General features: G+C 37.1%; 2 protein-coding genes across 2 annotated transcripts in view; both read right to left on the bottom strand.

The window, feature by feature from the left end:
* The window catches only part of LOC131658968 (uncharacterized), a 29,669-nt gene extending 18,538 nt beyond the window's left edge, over positions 1–11,131 (bottom strand). Inside the window, exon 1 of the mRNA XM_058928216.1 lies at positions 10,958–11,131. Within this exon, the coding sequence (XP_058784199.1) occupies positions 10,958–11,131 (174 nt within the window). The remainder of the gene's footprint in view (positions 1–10,957) is intronic.
* Positions 11,132–12,964: 1,833 nt separating this feature from the next.
* On the bottom strand, positions 12,965–16,989 carry LOC131644619 (membrane magnesium transporter-like). The gene is made up of 4 exons (XM_058915171.1): positions 16,760–16,989; positions 16,586–16,638; positions 16,380–16,480; positions 12,965–13,271 (listed from the first exon to the last, which is right to left on the bottom strand). Exons 1-4 carry the CDS (start codon positions 16,830–16,832, stop codon positions 13,178–13,180), a joined length of 321 nt encoding a protein of 106 aa, XP_058771154.1. The 5' UTR covers positions 16,833–16,989; the 3' UTR covers positions 12,965–13,177.
* Positions 16,990–18,561: the final 1,572 nt, after the last annotated feature.

Genomic DNA, 18,561 nt, shown 5'->3' with positions numbered 1-18,561 from the left:
TCATGCTGACTTTTGTCGTTTAGTTTTGTTCTATAACATTTCAGGATGTAGAGATGCTCTGATGAAGCTCTGGTACATTTAACAATGTTCTGATACAATCTAGCATGAAGTAATGTAAGAAGAAATTCAAGCTCTGAAGCTGTCTGCTGGAAGAAAGAGTCAGAAGCTGTGAATGTTCTGAAGATCTAAAGAAATTCAAGTTCTGAAGCTGTCCGATGGAAGCAGGAATCAGAAGCTGTGAATGTTCTGAAGATCTAAAGAAATTCAAGTTCTGAAGCTGTCCGATGGAAGCAGAAATCAGAAGCTGTGAATGTTCTGAGGATCTAAAGAAATTCAATATTCTGAAGCTGTCCTATGGAAGCAGAAATCAGAAGTCATGAATGTTCTGAAGATCAAGCACTGTGAACGTCTCTACCGAAATAATCAGGGAAGTCTTTTATTTATAAATTTCTTCTAGTATTAATTTCAGGGGGAGATTATTCATCTCAGGGGGAGATTGTTAATCCCAGGGGGAGACATATTCACATGCTTATGCTATAGCTGTGTAATTTGTCTTTAGCCATCTGCTCTTTCTGATCGCAAATTCATATCATTTATATATGTTTTGTCATCATCAAAAAGGGGGAGATTGTTAGAACAAGATTTGTTCTGATCAATATTCTTAGTTTTGATGATAACAAGGATATGAATTTTGTGTGAGATAATGTGGTACTCTAATACATTGCAATTTCCCTTTCAGGAAATATATAAAGAGTATGCACAAATCAGCGCTCAGAAGCTTTGTCTCAGAAGGTTCAGCATGCAACATCAGAACATGGTCTGGCAAGACATCAGAAGATGGTCAAGGCAGAATCAGAACATGGGTCTATGGAAGCATCAGAAGAACTTGAGATCAAAAGCAGAAGCACTGAAGTTCTCATGGTATCACGCTCAGAAGCACTTCAAGGTCAGAAGACAAGAAGATGCTATGCACCAAGCTGTTTGACTCTGATGATATTCAAATATTATATACACAAACATCAGATCAGAAGAAAGTACAGGTGGCAGGCTACGCTGACTGACAAAAGGAACGTTGGAAGCTATTAAAGGCAACGTCAGTAGACACAGCGTGAACAAGGCTCGAGGTAGTTGACAAAAGCGTGAAACATTAAATGCAATGCTGTACGAAACACGCAAAGCATTTAATGCTCCCAACGGTCATCTTCTCAAGTGCCTATAAATATGAAGTTCTGATGAGAAGCAAGGTTACCAATTTCTTGACGATTTGCTAACAATTAACTTGCTGAAACGCTGTTCAACTCAAAGCTCAGAAACTTCATCTTCATCAAAGCTCACTACATTGCTGTTGTAATATATTAGTGAGATTAAGCTTAAACGTTAAGAGAAATATCACTGTTGTGATTATAGCTTTTCAGAAGCATTTGTAATACTCTTAGAATTGATTACATTAATTTGTAAGTAACTAGAGTGATCAAGTGTTGATCAGGATACTCTAGGAAGTCTTAGCTTGTGTCTAAGCAGTTGTATTTAGAGTGATCACGTGGTGGTCAGGATACTCTAAGAAAGTCTTAGCTTGTGTCTAAGCATTTGTTCCTGGAGTGATCAGGTTGTGATCAGGATACTCTAGAAGACTTAGTCGCGGACTAAGTGGAAAACCATTGTAATCTATTGCGATTAGTGGATTAAATCCTCAGGTGAGGTAAATCACTCCGTGGGGGTGGATTGGAGTAGTTTAGTTAACAACGAACCAGGATAAAAATAACTGTGCATATTGTTTTTATCGTTCAAGTTTTTAGACTACACTTATTCAAACCCCCCCTTTCTAAGTGTTTTTCTATCCTTCAATTGGTATCAGAGCGCCGGTTCTAAGGTGCAAGTACTTAACCGTGTTTAGAAAAGATTCAGGAAGAGAAAAACGCTTCAGTAAAAGATGGCTGGTGAAGTTCAAACAAATCCAACTGCATCTACATCTGGCTCTACTGAGCAATACAACGGTAACAATGGTTATACTAGACCACCAGTATTTGATGGCGAAAACTTTGAATACTGGAAAGATAAACTGGAAAGTTACTTTCTTGGTCTAGATGCTGATCTATGGGATCTTCTGATGGATGGTTACAAACATCCAGTGAAAGCCAGTGGCGTAAGGCTTACAAGGCAAGAAATGGATGATGATCAAAAGAAGCTTTTCAAGAATCATCATAAATGTAGGACTGTTTTGCTGAATGCTATCTCTCATGCTGAGTGTGAGAAGATATCTAACAGGGAAACTGCCCATGATATATATGAGTCATTGAAAATGACCCATGAGGGAAATGCTCAAGTCAAGGAGACTAAAGCTCTTGCTCTAATCCAGAAATATGAAGCCTTCAAGATGGAGGATGATGAAGATATTGAGAAGATGTTCTCAAGATTTCAAACTTTAACTGCTGGATTGAGAGTTCTGGATAAAGGCTACACCAAGGCTGATCATGTAAAGAAGATTATCATAAGCTTACCCAGAAGATGGGGTCCAATGGTGACTGCATTCAAGATTTCCAAGAATCTGAATGAAGTTTCTTTGGAAGAGCTTATCAGTGCCTTGAGAAGCCATGAAATAGAGCTGGACGCAAACGAGCCTTAGAAGAAAGGTAAGTCTATTGCATTAAAATCTAATGTTAAAAAATGCACTAACGCTTTTCAGGCTAGAGAAGAAGATCCTGAAGAATCAGAATCTGAAGAAGAAGATGAACTGTCCATGATTTCCAGAAGGGTAAACCAACTCTGGAAGAGCAAGCAAAGGAAGTTCAGAGGCTTCAGAAGCTCAAAGAGATTTGAACGAGGAGAATCTTCTGGTGACAGAAGATCTGACAAGAAGAAGGTTGTCTGCTATGAGTGCAATGAGCCTGGACATTACAAGAACGAGTGTCCAAAACTTCAGAAGGAGAATCCCAAGAAGAAGTTTCATAAGAAGAAAGGTCTTATGGCAACATGGGATGATTCTGAATCAGAATCAGAATCAGACTCTGAAGGAGAGCAGGCCAACTTCGCGCTGATGGCTACAGAAGATGATGGATCAGAATCTACATCAGAATCAGATTCTGAAGAGGTATTTTCTGAACTATCTAGAGAAGAGTTAGTTTCCAGTTTAACAGAACTTCTGGAACTCAAGGCTCATCTTAGTATCAAATACAAAAAGCTGAAGAAGCAGTTTGAATTTGAAACTAAGAAGCTGGAAGTGGAAAATTCTGAACTGAAGGAAAAAGTTTTAAATCTATCCAAAGATAGTGGATCTCCTTTTGAAACAGAAAAATCCATTCCTAGCATGAATCATATTCTGAAAGAATATGACTCGAGCTTCAGAAAGTTCTTATCTAGAAGTATTGGCAGAAGTCATCTTGCTTCTATGATATATGGTGTTTCTGGAAACAGAAGGTTTGGTTTTGGCTATGAGGGTGATACCTCACATAAATTTGAACCTATTGATGATCTGAAGATCACATACAAGCCATTGTATGATCAGTTCAAATATGGCCATGCACATGATATTAGGCTCACTTCACATGCACAGAAGTTTAACACTATTCACACCAAGAAGCTTGTGACACATCCTAAGAAATATCATGCCGACAAACCTAAAGAATATCATGATGTTCCTCCTGTTAAATATTTTGCTAAACCCAAGTTCAATCAGAACTTGAGGAGAACTAACAAGAAAGGACCCAAGAAATTGTGGGTACCTAAGGAGAAGATAATTTCTGTTGCAGATATCCTTGGCGGCAAAGAGGACAAAAAGCAAAATGTCATGGTACCTGGACTCTGGGTGCTCGCGACACATGACGGGAAGAAGGTCTACATTCCAAGACCTGGTGCTTAAACCAGGTGGAGAAGTCAAGTTTGGAGGAGATCAGAAGGGCAAAATCATTGGCTCTGGAACCATAAGTCTTGGTAACTCTCCTTCCATAACTAATGTACTTCTTGTAGAAGGATTAACGCATAACTTATTGTCCATAAGTCAATTAAGTGACAATGGTTATGATATAATCTTCAACCAAAAGTCTTGCAAGGCTGTAAGTCAGAAGGATGGCTCAATCCTATTTACAGGCAAGAGAAAGAACAACATTTATAAGATTGATCTTTCTGATCTTGAGAAGCAGAAGGTAACTTGTCTTATGTCTGTTTCTGAGGAGCAATGGGTCTGGCACAGAAGATTAGGTCATGCTAGTTTGAGAAAGATTTCTCAGATTAACAAACTAAATCTGGTCAGAGGACTCCCAAATCTGAAATACAAATCAGATGCTCTTTGTGAAGCATGTCAGAAGGGCAAGTTCTCCAGACCTGCATTCAAGTCTAAGAATGTTGTTTCTACCTCAAGGCCATTAGAACTCTTGCACATTGATCTGTTTGGCCCAGTCAAAACAGCATCTGTCAGAGGGAAGAAATATGGATTAGTCATCGTTGATGATTATAGCCGCTGGACATGGGTAAATTTCTTAAAACACAAGGATGAGTCTCATTCAGTGTTCTTTGAATTCTGCACTCAGATCCAATCTGAGAAGGAGTGCAAAATCATAAAGGTCAGAAGTGATCATGGTGGCGAATTTGAGAACAGATTCTTTGAGGAGTTCTTCAAAAGAAAATGGTATTGCCCATGATTTCTCTTGTCCTAGAACTCCACAACAAAATGGAGTTGTAGAGCGAAAGAATAGGACTCTACAAGAAATGGCCAGAACCATGATCAATGAAACCAATATGGCTAAGCATTTCTGGGCAGAAGCAATAAACACTGCGTGTTATATTCAGAATAGAATCTCTATAAGACCTATTCTAAATAAGACTCCTTATGAATTGTGGAAGAACAGAAAGCCCAACATTTCATATTTCCATCCTTTTGGATGTGTATGTTTTATTCTGAATACTAAAGATCATCTTGGTAAGTCTGATTCTAAAGCACAAAAGTGTTTCCTTCTTGGATATTCTGAACGCTCTAAAGGCTACAGAGTGTACAATACTGAAACATTGATTGTAGAAGAATCAATCAATATCAGGTTTGATGATAAGCTTGGTCTTGAAAAACCAAAGCAGTTTGAGAATTTTGCAGATTTTGATATTGATATATCAGAAGCAGTAGAACCAAGAAGCAAAGCTGCAGAAGCTGGCAGTCTCAGAAGCAATGGATCAGAAGAACAAGTTGCTGCATCTTTAGAGAATCTCAGGATTTCTGAAGAGCCAACAGTCAGAAGATCACCTAGACTTGCCTCAGCTCATTCAGAAGATGTGATCCTTGGGAAGAAAGATGATCCCATCAGAACAAGGGCATTCCTTAAGAACAATGCAGAATGTCAATTAGGTCTTGTTTCTTTGATCGAGCCAACTTCTGTTGATCAAGCTCTAGAAGATCCAGACTGGATAATTGCCATGCAAGAAGAGCTCAATCAGTTTACAAGGAATGATGTATGGGACTTGGTTCCTAGACCAAAAGGATTTAACATCATCAGCACTAAGTGGGTGTTCAAAAACAAGCTAAGCGAGAAGGGTGAAGTGGTAAGAAACAAAGCCAGACTGGTGGCTCAGGGTTATAGTCAGCAAGAAGGGATTGATTATACAGAAACCTTTGCACCAGTGGCCAGGTTAGAATCTATTCGTCTATTAATTTCTTTTGCCACTCAACACAACATCACTCTTTATCAGATGGATGTTAAGAGTGCCTTCTTAAATGGTTACATAGATGAAGAAGTTTATGTCCATCAACCTCCTGGTTTTGAAGACTCCATGTCTCCAAATCATGTTTTTAAATTAAAGAAATCATTATACGGATTGAAACAAGCTCCTAGAGCTTGGTATGAACGTTTAAGTTCTTTCCTTCTGGAAAATGGTTTCACTAGAGGAAAAGTGGACACTACTCTCTTTTGTAAAACATTTAAAAAGGATATTTTAATTTGTCAAATTTATGTTGATGATATTATCTTTGGAACATCTAATGCTACACTTGGAAAGGAGTTTGCTGAGTCTATGCAGGCTGAATTTGAAATGAGCATGATGGGAGAACTCAAGTATTTCCTTGGGATTCAAATCAACCAAACTTCTGATGGAACCTATGTTCATCAAATGAAGAATGTGAAAGAACTTCTGAAGAAGTTTAATCTTTCTGTAAGCAAAGAAGCCAAAACTCCTATGCATCCAACATGTGTCCTAGGTAAGGATGAGGTAAGTAAGAAGGTAGATCATAAGTTGTACATAGGTATGATTGGATCTCTTCTATACCTAACTGCTTCTAGACCTGACATTCTCTTTAGTGTTTGTTTGTATGCTAGATTCCAATCAGATCTGAGAGAATCTCATTTAACTGCGGTTAAGAGAATTCTGAGGTATCTGAAAGGTACTACTAATGTTGGTTTAGTTTACAGAAGATCCAAAGATTAAAACTTAGTAGGATTCTGTGATGCTGACTATGCTGGAGATAGAATAGAAAGAAAGAGCACTTCTGGAAGTTGTCAATTTCTTGGAAGTCACCTGATCTCATGGTACAGCAAGAAGCAAGCTACTATAGCCCTCTCAACAACAGAAGCAGAATATGTTGCTGCTGCAGGTTGTAGCACACAAATGCTCTGGATGAGAAGTCAGCTAGAAGATTATCAGATATATGAGAGTAACATTCCTATCTTCTGTGATAATACTTCTGCTATATGTTTATCTAAGAATCCTATCTTACATTCAAAAGCTAAACATATTGAGATTAAACATCATTTCATAAGGGACTATGTTCAGAAGGGTGTTATATCTTTAAACTTTGTGGATACAGACCATCAATGGGCTGATATCTTTACAAAACCCCTTGCTGAAGATAGGTTTAAGTTCATTCTGAAGAATATCAGTATGGATTTATGCCCAGAATGAGAAGATGAGAAGATCTTATGTATGAGTATCTTCTGAAATGAGATTGGATTAGTCTCTTATAATAAGTTCTGATTGTAATCAATTAGAAGTAGTGATTCTGTTATTACTAACGTTTCATTGTCTAAGTTGACTCAGAATCTCTTTAAAAGTAAAACAGCTGTAACTGACTATCCAGATGGTAAACACGTGTTCACTATTTCTGGACAAACGTGCGTGCAGTTGAGGGGACGCCTACTTAGGTAACTGTGCTAATCACTTCTTTTGTCATTATTATCTCTCCTCACGTCATGTAACATTAAATGATATCCATCATTTCCTTTTATTTCTTTTTCTTTTTAATACTCTTCAAACGGTTCTTTTCCCTCTTATATTCAGTTTCTTTTTCGCTCTCTCTCTCTTTGCATTCATATCATAAACCCTAGCAGTTTTCACTATCTGCAACTTCATCATGAATCCCTCATCAAGTTCTGCAAATCAAGAAACTGATCGTAAACAAAAGAGAAAGGCAACTGATGAACCTGAAATCAAACCAAAACGAGTAAGGATCACCTATGACCCTCTCAAGGTGAATCCCTTTGAAGCTATGATGTCTGGAAACTACTCTAGACATGTATATCAATCCCTGGATGGTATCCCTCAATCACCTCCCTCTTCACAGACTTCCACCACCTCTTCCTCTTCTTTCACCTCTCTGGAACCACCATCATCACCATCTGATATCCTTTCTCCTGCAACCCATCCCACAGATATCTCCTCATCTCTATCACACCCTTTTCCCACCAGAACACCTAACCCCTACTGTTTTGTGTTTCTTGACTCCAGATTCACTGTCAACCCTCCAACACCTACCACTCATTCTTGTCTAGAGCTTTTACACTCAGATGTAAACAGCTGGTTGGAGATTCTGGGTGCTGCTCACCTTAATCATCTGGATGAGTATGCTACCTGCAACCTTTGGGAAGCCTTTCGCCAGGATTTTCTGGTTAGGGCTACGGATGTCCAGAGAATGATCATGACTGAAGCTCCTGGGGTTCGTGGTCGTCTCTTGGAAGTTGGTGAAAGCAGCTATCACCATCTCATCAGGAACAGAAGAGTTCTTGAAGAGAGGATACCTGCAGATGAGATGGAAGAAGAAAATCTCTGCAGAGACATCGTGGTTTGGAGACCATGGTACCCTGTGCTGACTGGAGATTTTCAGTGGTTGTTTGATTGGTTCAGAATGAACCCTTCTGAAAGTGCTCCTCACATGGTCTTTCCAGAAGTGGTTTATCCTGCTGAAGTTGCTGGTCCTACTCCTCCAACAAACCTAGCAGCTATTCTTCAGGCGTTGGAAGTTGGAGCTTCTGTGTTTCCTGAACCAGAATATGCTGAGGCTGCTCCTGAATCAGACTCAGATGTTGAGATGGAAGGTACAGAAGCTGAAGACCTCCTAGAAGATCGTCCTGCTGAGATCGCTGTCCCTGTTGGCAGAAATTCTGGTGCTTCTTCTTCTGGTGTACCCTCAGCTCTGATGGAGACCTTGGAAGCTCTGCATCAGAATCAAGCTATGCAGGCTTCTCGTTTGGACGCGCAAGAAGCAGCCAATGCTGAGTTTCGCTCCTTCATGGCAAGGCAAACTGCAAGCACTGACGGGGTTCATGACATTCTGGCGCAAATTTTGTCTAAGCTAGGGTCTTAGTCGTTTGGACTTTGTAGTTTTCTTTCCTTGTTGCATCTGTTTTCTGCATACATCTTTTGTAATCCGCTTGTTTAAATCAATGAAAAGTTTAATTCTGTTTCTTTCCTTTGTCGTTTTCTACATCTGAATCTTTTATATTCTTTTTGATGTTATGACAAAAAGGGGGAGAAAATATATGATAAATGATTTGATTAAATATTATCAGTTACCGGGTAAAAAGGCCCCACATTACTAACAGAACTTGCAAAGTTCTATGCTTTAAGTTGTGTTGTTGCAGGAATCGAAGATTCAAGATCAACATGAGAAGCAACAAGATGAATCAAGTTCTTGGATTCTTGAAGCAAGCTGAGTGCTATGAAGCTTCAGAATCAGAAGCAAGAAGGAAGAATGTTCAGATATTCTGATGATAGAATATGATCTGATTCTGAATGTCTATTTGTTCTGATACATCCTATATGGCTTATATGGCTCTGATACATATTATGTGTTCTGAAACATATTTTATGTTCTGATTCATTCATGCTGACTTTTGTCGTTTAGTTTTGTTCTGTAACATTTCGGGATGTAGAGATGCTCTGATGAAGCTCTGGTACATTTAACAATGTTCTGATACAATCTAGCATGAAGTAATGTAAGAAGAAATTCAAGCTCTGAAGCTGTCCGCTGGAAGCAAGAGTCAGAAGCTGTGAATGTTCTGAAGATCTAAAGAAATTCAAGTTCTGAAGCTGTCCGATGGAAGCAGGAATCAGAAGCTGTGAATGTTCTGAAGATCTAAAGAAATTCAAGTTCTGAAGCTGTCCGATGGAAGCAGAAATCAGAAGCTGTGAATGTTCTGAGGATCTAAAGAAATTCAATATTCTGAAGCTGTCCTATGGAAGCAGAAATCAGAAGTCATGAATGTTCTGAAGATCAAGCACTGTGAACGTCTCTACCGAAATAATCAGGGAAGTCTTTTATTTATAAAATTCTTCTAGTATTAATTTCAGGGGGAGATTATTCATCTCAGGGGGAGATTGTTAATCCCAGGGGGAGACATATTCACATGCTTATGCTATAGCTGTGTAATTTGTCTTTAGCCGTCTGCTCTTTCTGATCGCAAATTCATATCATTTATATATGTTTTTGTCATCATCAAAAAGGGGGAGATTGTTAGAACAAGATTTGTTCTGATCAATATTCTTAGTTTTTATGATAACAAGGATATGAATTTTGTGTGAGATAATGTGGTACTCTAATGCATTGCAATTTCCCTTTCAGGAAATATATAAAGAGTATGCACAAATCAGCGCTCAGAAGCTTTGTCTCAGAAGGTTCAGCATGCAACATCAGAACATGGTCTGGCAAGACATCAGAAGATGGTCAAGGAAGAATAAGAACATGGGTCTATGGAAGCATCAGAAGAACTTGAGATCAGAAGCAGAAGCACTGAAGTTCTCATGGTATCACGCTCAGAAGCACTTCAAGGTCAGAAGACAAGAAGATGCTATGCACCAAGCTGTTTGACTCTGATGATATTCAAATATTATATACACAAACATCAGATCAGAAGAAAGTACAGGTGGCAGGCTACGCTGACTGACAAAAGGAACGTTGGAAGCTATTAAAGGCAACGTCAGTAGACACAGCGTGAACAAGGCTCGAGGTAGTTGACAAAAGCGTGAAACATTAAATGCAATGATGTACGGAACACGCAAAGCATTAAATGCTCCCAACGGTCATCTTCTCAAGTGCCTATAAATATGAAGTTCTGATGAGAAGCAAGGTTACCAATTTCTTGACGATTTGCTAACAATTAACTTGCTGAAACGCTGTTCAACTCAAAGCTCAGAAACTTCATCTTCATCAAAGCTCACTACATTGTTGTTGTAATATATTAGTGAGATTAAGCTTAAACGTTAAGAGAAATATCACTGTTGTGATTATAGCTTTTCAGAAGCATTTGTAATACTCTTAGAATTGATTACATTAATTTGTAAGTAACTAGAGTGATCAAGTGTTGATCAGGATACTCTAGGAAGTCTTAGCTTGTGTCTAAGCAGTTGTATTTAGAGTGATCACGTGGTGGTCAGGATACTCTAAGAAAGTCTTAGCTTGTGTCTAAGCATTTGTTCCTGGAGTGATCAGGTTGTGATCAGGATACTCTAGAAGACTTAGTCGCGGACTAAGTGGAAAACCATTGTAATCTGTTGCGATTAGTGGATTAAATCCTCAGGTGAGGTAAATCACTCCAAGGGGGTGGACTGGAGTAGTTTAGTTAACAACGAACCAGGATAAAAATAATTGTGCATATTGTTTTTATCGTTCAAGTTTTTAGACTACACTTATTCAAACCCCCCCCTTTCTAAGTGTTTTTCTATCCTTCAGAAAGTAACACCTCAACATACACTGCCTGTGTATCTTAACCTCAGCTGGATCACCATCTGTATGTCGTGCATCAGTGAGTGCATCAGTAAATCTATGTTTCAGAAAGGAGAACCTCACATGAGCGCTGCGGATCTTATCCACCTCCTCAAGCACATCCAGTGGATCATCCCCAAATTCCTCAACCAAAAGCTCTCTCGCTTCCTCCTTCGTCATCCTACCGTGACAGAGGAGGGCACCCCTGACTGATATATGCAATAGATAGGAGACATCGTCCAGTGTAATCGTGATATTACCATAGATGGAATGAGGACGGATAAGGGTGTCATATCTCTGCAAAAGCCATCACCATTCCATTGTGGATTAGGCTGTAACCGGTCTCACAAAGGTCCTTAATACTAGAGGCAGTAAGGACATCCTGGAACCACTCCTCTTGTGGCTGCTCCAAAGATAATATCTTCTGCCCATGGTTATAGAACTTATAGGCGTGACGCCACTGAAAATTTCCAATGAAAACAATGTTAATAAGAAACAATGTTACAGATGATAAATTTCCAATGAAAAAAATAATATGAGTAATGTTACCTCTCCGTCCCAAACATGTCCGGCAGTATGCTCGGCGTACCGTGTCAACAAGGACATATCCTCTAGACCCCCCGGGAAACCCTCAGGCGCAGCTTCATCGCCATCAACATCCTTCTATAGTGGGTAATCACCCTCTGAAGGTGGCACCAAATCAACACCATCTGCAAGAAGTGGAACAGAACTATCCCGATGAGGCTTGCGGGAGGACAAGGCCTGTGATGAACCCCTGACAGGCGTAGCCTCAAATGTAGGCTCTGCTGGAACATATGCACTGACTCCCTCTGCAATTTCCTGACTCTGTGCACGTCGGATGAATGCATGTTTTGCAACCCGTCCATGTATCAGTCGGTCCTCTCTGCCAGCCATAAATTTTGGAAGGTATAATCAATAAATTATAATTATATACAAATAAATTTAAAAAACAAAAAGAAAAAATAAACATTTTTTACTTCTGGATATACACATATGGAAAACTTATGTAGATATCGACTTTTTAAAGCCCTGATCGTCCGTTTAAGACAACAAACAATACCTACATTGTCTCTACACTATGTTTCTAAAACTATCTAAGGATTTCTACCCCTAAAAGTATATTCAAACTCTTTTAAAGAAAATACTCGGAAACTCAAAAATTTACTGATTATATTGAGCTTTGAATGATTTGGAGTATGTTGATTGTTGAAGTTGATGCTCTTTGTCGAACTCGAGTGAAAAAAATAAAGTTTGGTGAAAATAGTTTTTTTGAAGTTTGAGAGAGTTTGGAGAGATTAAAGATGAAAAGTGAAGAATGAGAGAGGAGAAGAGACTCTGGCTCGAATATATCAAAAAATGTTCTGGAGATACATAACTGGAAATATTCCTTAGATACACCTTCGGATTAAACCAACGTTGAATAAAAAAGTACGTCTAGAGATATATCTTCGAAAGCAATAGATATTTTTGAAAGAGGTAAGATAAGAAATCCTCTTTAAATTTTCAAATGATTAATACTGACATTGGTACCGTAATAAAAACCACATGATTGAAAAAATAATATATCTCCCAGATGATATTTATGTTTAAATTTTAACAATTTTTTAAAATTTTGATATTAAAATGAAAATCTTACTAAAAGGATGAAATCCTTAAAACATTTTTTGAGAATTCAGTTAACCAATTCAACAATAATTTTTCTAAGGAATATGAATAGTTAGTTATAACTTCAAGCTTCAGTGGCTGTTATTACAAAACGGTGATGAACAATTACATGTAGTGTTGCATTGGGGATAAATCAATATCTTTTACCTCTGATTACTTTAATGATCTCTTATATTGCAATAAGTCTAATAAAATGAATTTGGCATATTATAAATCCACGGAATAAATTGATAGTAGTAAAACAAAATCAGTTACTTTTATTTTGAACATAACCATTCTATTGACCCAAAAGTTAATTCAAGGTTTGGTAAAACATTCACTTAAGTATGGTCAACTTGTGGCTACCTCATCATAAATAAATGGCCATAGTAGTAATAGTAACATCCCGTCCAAATTACAGACAGGTATCCATTACAAAAAAAGTAAATTATGAAGCTACAAAAGAAAACTGCAAAAACTAGTACATGAACCAATAGAGGTGTCAAATGTTTTTAAAAAAACTCAATGCCAAGAAGATAATTTTCTCCCTTGTATAAGTCCTCAATGTCTCAACTTCTCGTTCATTTCAACTGGAAAGATTTTGCCCCGGTGGTTAAAGATCATGAAGTCCATGTTGGCAGGTAAAGAAACAATCCTGCATTCAAGGTAACAAACCGCAGTGATTGGGATTTGGTATCCAATTAATTCCATAGCAAGTCAGATAGATAATAAAAATAGACAAAGTACTACATCGTGAGGTTCCACATTTCAGTCTACCAGGGAGGAACAATTACAAAGTTTTGGATTTTGGAGTTTGGTCTCAAAAACATCACTAACAATTTCAGTGTGAAAACAAAAACTCCATAATAACAAAATAGGCATGTAAGGGTGTCTGAAAACTGGTATGTGAATATGAAGAACTTTGAATATTATCAGGCAGCATGCTTTTATACAAACATATTCATAGACTAGAGATCGTTTGACATATTAATGGAGACTGCAACTAAGGATTATATGACTGACTATGCAGAAAAATTGTTCCTGTTTGGTAAATTGCTGTCTCACTTTAATACAATAAATCCTGTAAGTATGTGGAGGGAGTGATCCATATTGAACCATTGAAGCTTAAGGCTTCTAGAGACTAGACTCTAGTAATAGAATGATTCTCGTATGAACACAGTGTTCATTAGACAAGATGAGATGAGAATATGCATGAGTAATATTTTCTTTCATTTGAGAATATTATAAAAAGATGAGAAGGATTTGAAAATTTATTCAAAACCCTCCAAACCAAAGTCCTTCCTCAGTGTATTTTTTTAGTTCCTCCATATTAGGGGGTTTTGATCCAACAAAGATAAAATAAATCTCCATGCAAGGTGAAGGGCTACTTCTCCATCTTCTTCCCTTTTATCTTCTATTTATCCTCAAAGGTCAAAGTCCTCCCTTCTTTTCTCCTCCAGACTCACATAAAAAGCCAAAGACAAATTTTTGGACCTTGCCAATGCATTTGAATTATATAATCTACTCCACTGTTGGAAGCTGTTTACTGAAGAGGAAGGGAAAGGAAAGGGATAAAGTGACATAAAACCCAAGAACGCCTACATTTTATTAATGAAGAAAAATAGCAGCAATCCCTTCTCCGCTGCTTGCTTATATGGATAAGATATCAGTCTCAAGCAGGGGACAGTACACGAACATGCTAGCACTTTGAGGGAATTGTTGTTTTCTCCCACCCCAAGCCTTTATTACAATTTTCTCACATTTTCCCTCTCCCTACTTCACCTATTATCATCTCATTCCCACTACCCAAATTTATTCCTATGACATAGCTAGGTTGTTACACTTAACGTTGTCAAAATCCACAATGAACTTTGCACTCTGAACTCACATCTTTCACGACTCAACCAAACAATAAATCTAACATCTCAAACATAAGACTATCTTGTGTCATTAAACAACAATAACAACAGCCAAGCCTTATCCTAATAAGTGGTATCGACTACATGAATCAACTTTCGTCATAATGTTCTATCCATAACCATGCTTCGATCTAAATCGTTAATCTTGAGATCTTTCTTAATAACTTCTCTTATAGTCTTTCTTAATATCTTTAGTGTCATTAATTTTGTAAAATCAAATCTCCTATTAGTAACTCTTCACCCACCTATTTATGAACTATGTTAATTATAGGTATATAGGAAAAAGAGCAATTCAGCATGTTGCGGAGAAGAAGCCATTAGAGAATTAGTTCGTTCAGTTTATACCAACCTCATTTTCCAATCATCTTAACTTTCAAATATTATCTATTCCAATTCCCCAACTATTTCTACCTTCTCTGCCATAAAATCCCAAGACAGATTTGATAAGCAACATAACTTGACCATAGTATTACCTACCAAACATAAAATGGTAAGAGCAACTTATGTCGACTCGAGTATAGAGTAAATCAACATTTCAGTCATCGGAAATGTAAGGGTCAAACAATTAAGCCACTCAAGTTCACAATGTAGCCAATTAGTCCCTTAAGTTAAAGAACGCCAATCAATTTAGACCTTCTACCAAATTATCTTTTTAGGCTTTGTTTGGGAGTTTGGAGAGGAGGGGAAGGCTTCCCAAAATGATTTTTTAAAAAATATCGAAAAAATATTTGACATTTTTTGAAAAAATGAGTTTCTATAAAATAATAGTAAAAGAGTGTTTATCATTACTAAATTTTTAATTTTCAGACTATTTTTTTTTATAACCAAATTGGATTTAAAGAGCACTAGGGGTGCTTAACCCAAATACAAAGAGAAAGGAACCGGTTGGGAGAAAAATATACATCCCAACACAACAACAAACAACCCGACCAACAATCAAAGGTATTTGAAAAATTTATGTAAGCCCTCCCAACTCCCTTTTTCAATATAAATTTTGAGTTTCCCAAATTAGGGAGCTTTTGGTGTTATGAATAAAAGCAAATCCTCCAAAACACTCTCAACCAAAATTCTTCAATTCTTTCCACTCAATCCTTCTCTTTTTTCAAAGTCCTCTCCTCCCTTCCCCTCCTCTCCAAACTCCCAAACAGACCCTTAGCAAAACATCCATCAAAACTACAAAACTAATGAAAGATCTACATATTGACTTTAACAGTCTCTTGTTGCATTAAGACAAACACTAAACCTCTAAATTTTTTGGTGTTAAATTTGAAAAAAGAACTAAAATAACTGACACTGTTCAATTTAAGGGGCTAAATTGTTGTTTCGTAAATTTGAATGACTAAATTGAACGACCTTTAAAAATTTCAAGGAATAAAATGTTGATCTCCTCGTCAGTATAACATCTCACATAAATCACAAGGTTACATTACCATAAGCTGCTTATCAAAAAAAAAAAAAAAACTCTCATAGTCTACGGATCGCCTTTGAGGGCGTGCAAGGCAAACTATTGCATTTGCACAGGGCCTAAAATTTATCACGATTAAATCATAAAATCTACCACTCTTAAAACGTGGTTAAAAATAGGGCCTGTAATTATTTTGTCATGTGTGAAACATGGCTAACATACACGGTACCTCCAAAAACATAAAACGGCTCTAATAGTCTACTCTAGGAAGTGTATCAGCTTTTGCTGCACACATACATCCCAACATCGATAACATCAAGCTGCTAGTTCCCTAAAATCACTAGAACCTCTTGCAGATGATAAGCAGTTGGATAACAAAATCAAGTCAATCACTAGCATAAATTCAAATTCACTTAAAAGAGAAAGAAGGAAGATTTACCTATTCTCTTCAGAATCTGGGTGGATACACAAAAACTTCCCTGGCACGGTCAAAGCAGCCCAAGTACAAAGTAACAATCCTAAAGACAGTTCAAACACCACCTACATTTTCAAAATCCAACACTCAGAAAATTCCAATTCCAATAAACACCAAACTCAAATCAAACTTATATTAGCAAATAATCACCCAAAAACAAAAACACTCACGCTCAAAGGAGAACCAGAAAACTCTTCTTCAGTAATTTTCAACAAAGCCCTATCTGCAACCAAATCAACCCCAATTTTCAAACAAGTAAGCATCAAATTCAAAATTCAAATTCAATATTCAAAATTCAAATACATCTAGTAGAAGAAATATTGATTTTAGTGAGTGGCGCATACATTGGATGGTTGAATAAGCAGCGTGAAATAGAATCAGAACACCAATGAATCCAATAGTGAAACCTAATCCCATTGTTTTTGGTGATGATTTCGAGGAGGAGTGAATTGACGAATGCACACACGATCGGAGAAGTTAACCACGACGGTGATCAGCACTTAAGAGCTGGAATTTTGTTCTTAATCAATTGAGTAAAACAGGGTTAATGTTTGGTTAAACCGAGGGGGGAGCACGGTTAATAAACAAAACAGGGTAAATTTTGGTTAAATCGAAAGGAACGCGTTTAATAAATAAATAAAATTAGAAAAGAAACCAAATTATTTTTATTAAAAAACGATTTATAAAAATATATCTATATGTTGCTTAAAAAATAGGGTAATACTAATATGTATTTTAAGGGCACATGTTAAGAACCAATTAAAGAAACTTTATTTTAAAAATTATGTACTGAATTAATTACAAATATATATTTAATTTTATTTTATATAAATTTTTTAAATGGAGGTTTCTTAATATGGGCCCTCAGGGCACATCTTAGTATTACCCAAAAAAATATGTTTATAGGTCCATTGTCAATTTGTCACGGAGTTGGATCTCCTCTCCAGTCATTTCTCTCATGCTTTGGTTCTGCCACAATCTCTACTATTCATTTTTCTTGAAAACAACATTTTATTTTTATTATACTATTTCAAAACTTTGAAGCCATTAGATCAGAAGTGATTTCAGCAAAAGAGGATCCACCCTCATTTGTCACTTACTAAGTTCCTATTTAACCCCTTCAAATTTGAGTTTCCATTAAGCCCATTTTTTTTTCATTCTGCGAATTTTTAAAAATGAATTTTGATAGAAAATATATTGAAAGGATTTTTTTCAATAAACCATCATATTTTTAGGAGGTTGGTTGAAAAACTCTTCTCTTTTTTTTTTTGAATTTGTTAGTCCACCCCATGCATCTCTCACGCACCACTGAATTGACAAAAATGTCCGTCAGTTTTCGTAGATGTATCTTCGGAAGTGTTTTTTTGTAATGTTGTTTTGTTTCGTAGATGCACATACGGAAGCTTATGTGGATGCATCTACGGAAGCATTAGACGTTATAACTCGCGCCAGGCCCTTTCCCTCCCTCATTCTTCACATTTCAAACACTCAAACTCTCTCAACCCCAAATATCAAACTTCTAATTTCTTTCTCCCGAGTTCGGCTGACATTGTCAACATCAAGTATCAACACATTCCATCAAGTTTAAAACTCTATTTAATTGGTAAGTTTTCGACTTTTTGATTTATTTAAGAGTATTTGTAAATTGAATTAGAATTCGATATTTAGGTGTAGAAATGATTTGATAGGTTTAGAAACATAGTTTAGAGACAATGTAGGTGTTGTTTGATGTTTAAAACGTATGATCAAGCCACAAAAATCAAGTTTTTGAGTGATTGAACAATGGACTTACGCCATTGTTGAGTTTGAGTTTCAATACCTTCCGTAGATGCATCTACGGAAGAGATGAACGTTAGGGTATTCCGTAGATGCATCTACGGAAGCACCATAATTTTTTGTTTGTCTTTTCTTATTTATTTATAAATACACAGTATCTAACTCGAGGTTATTTGTATCACAATGCAGACATTATGGCTCACAGTTCGGATAGGGATATACATGGGAGAACTACACAGCATGCACTCGTGCGGCGTGAACGGATGCGTGTAGTATCTTAGGTCACTGATGGAGATGTCGTTGCAGCAGATGCACCTGATACACTCGCTCCAGTCGGGACTTCTCCATCTGATACACGCGCTCCAGTCGG

Source organism: Vicia villosa, linkage group LG1 (assembly GCF_029867415.1).
Source record: "Vicia villosa cultivar HV-30 ecotype Madison, WI linkage group LG1, Vvil1.0, whole genome shotgun sequence".
Taxonomy (NCBI): Eukaryota; Viridiplantae; Streptophyta; class Magnoliopsida; order Fabales; family Fabaceae; genus Vicia; species Vicia villosa.
The sequence above is the reverse complement of the archived record's forward strand: the minus strand, read 5'-3'. Positions and strand labels throughout refer to the sequence as shown.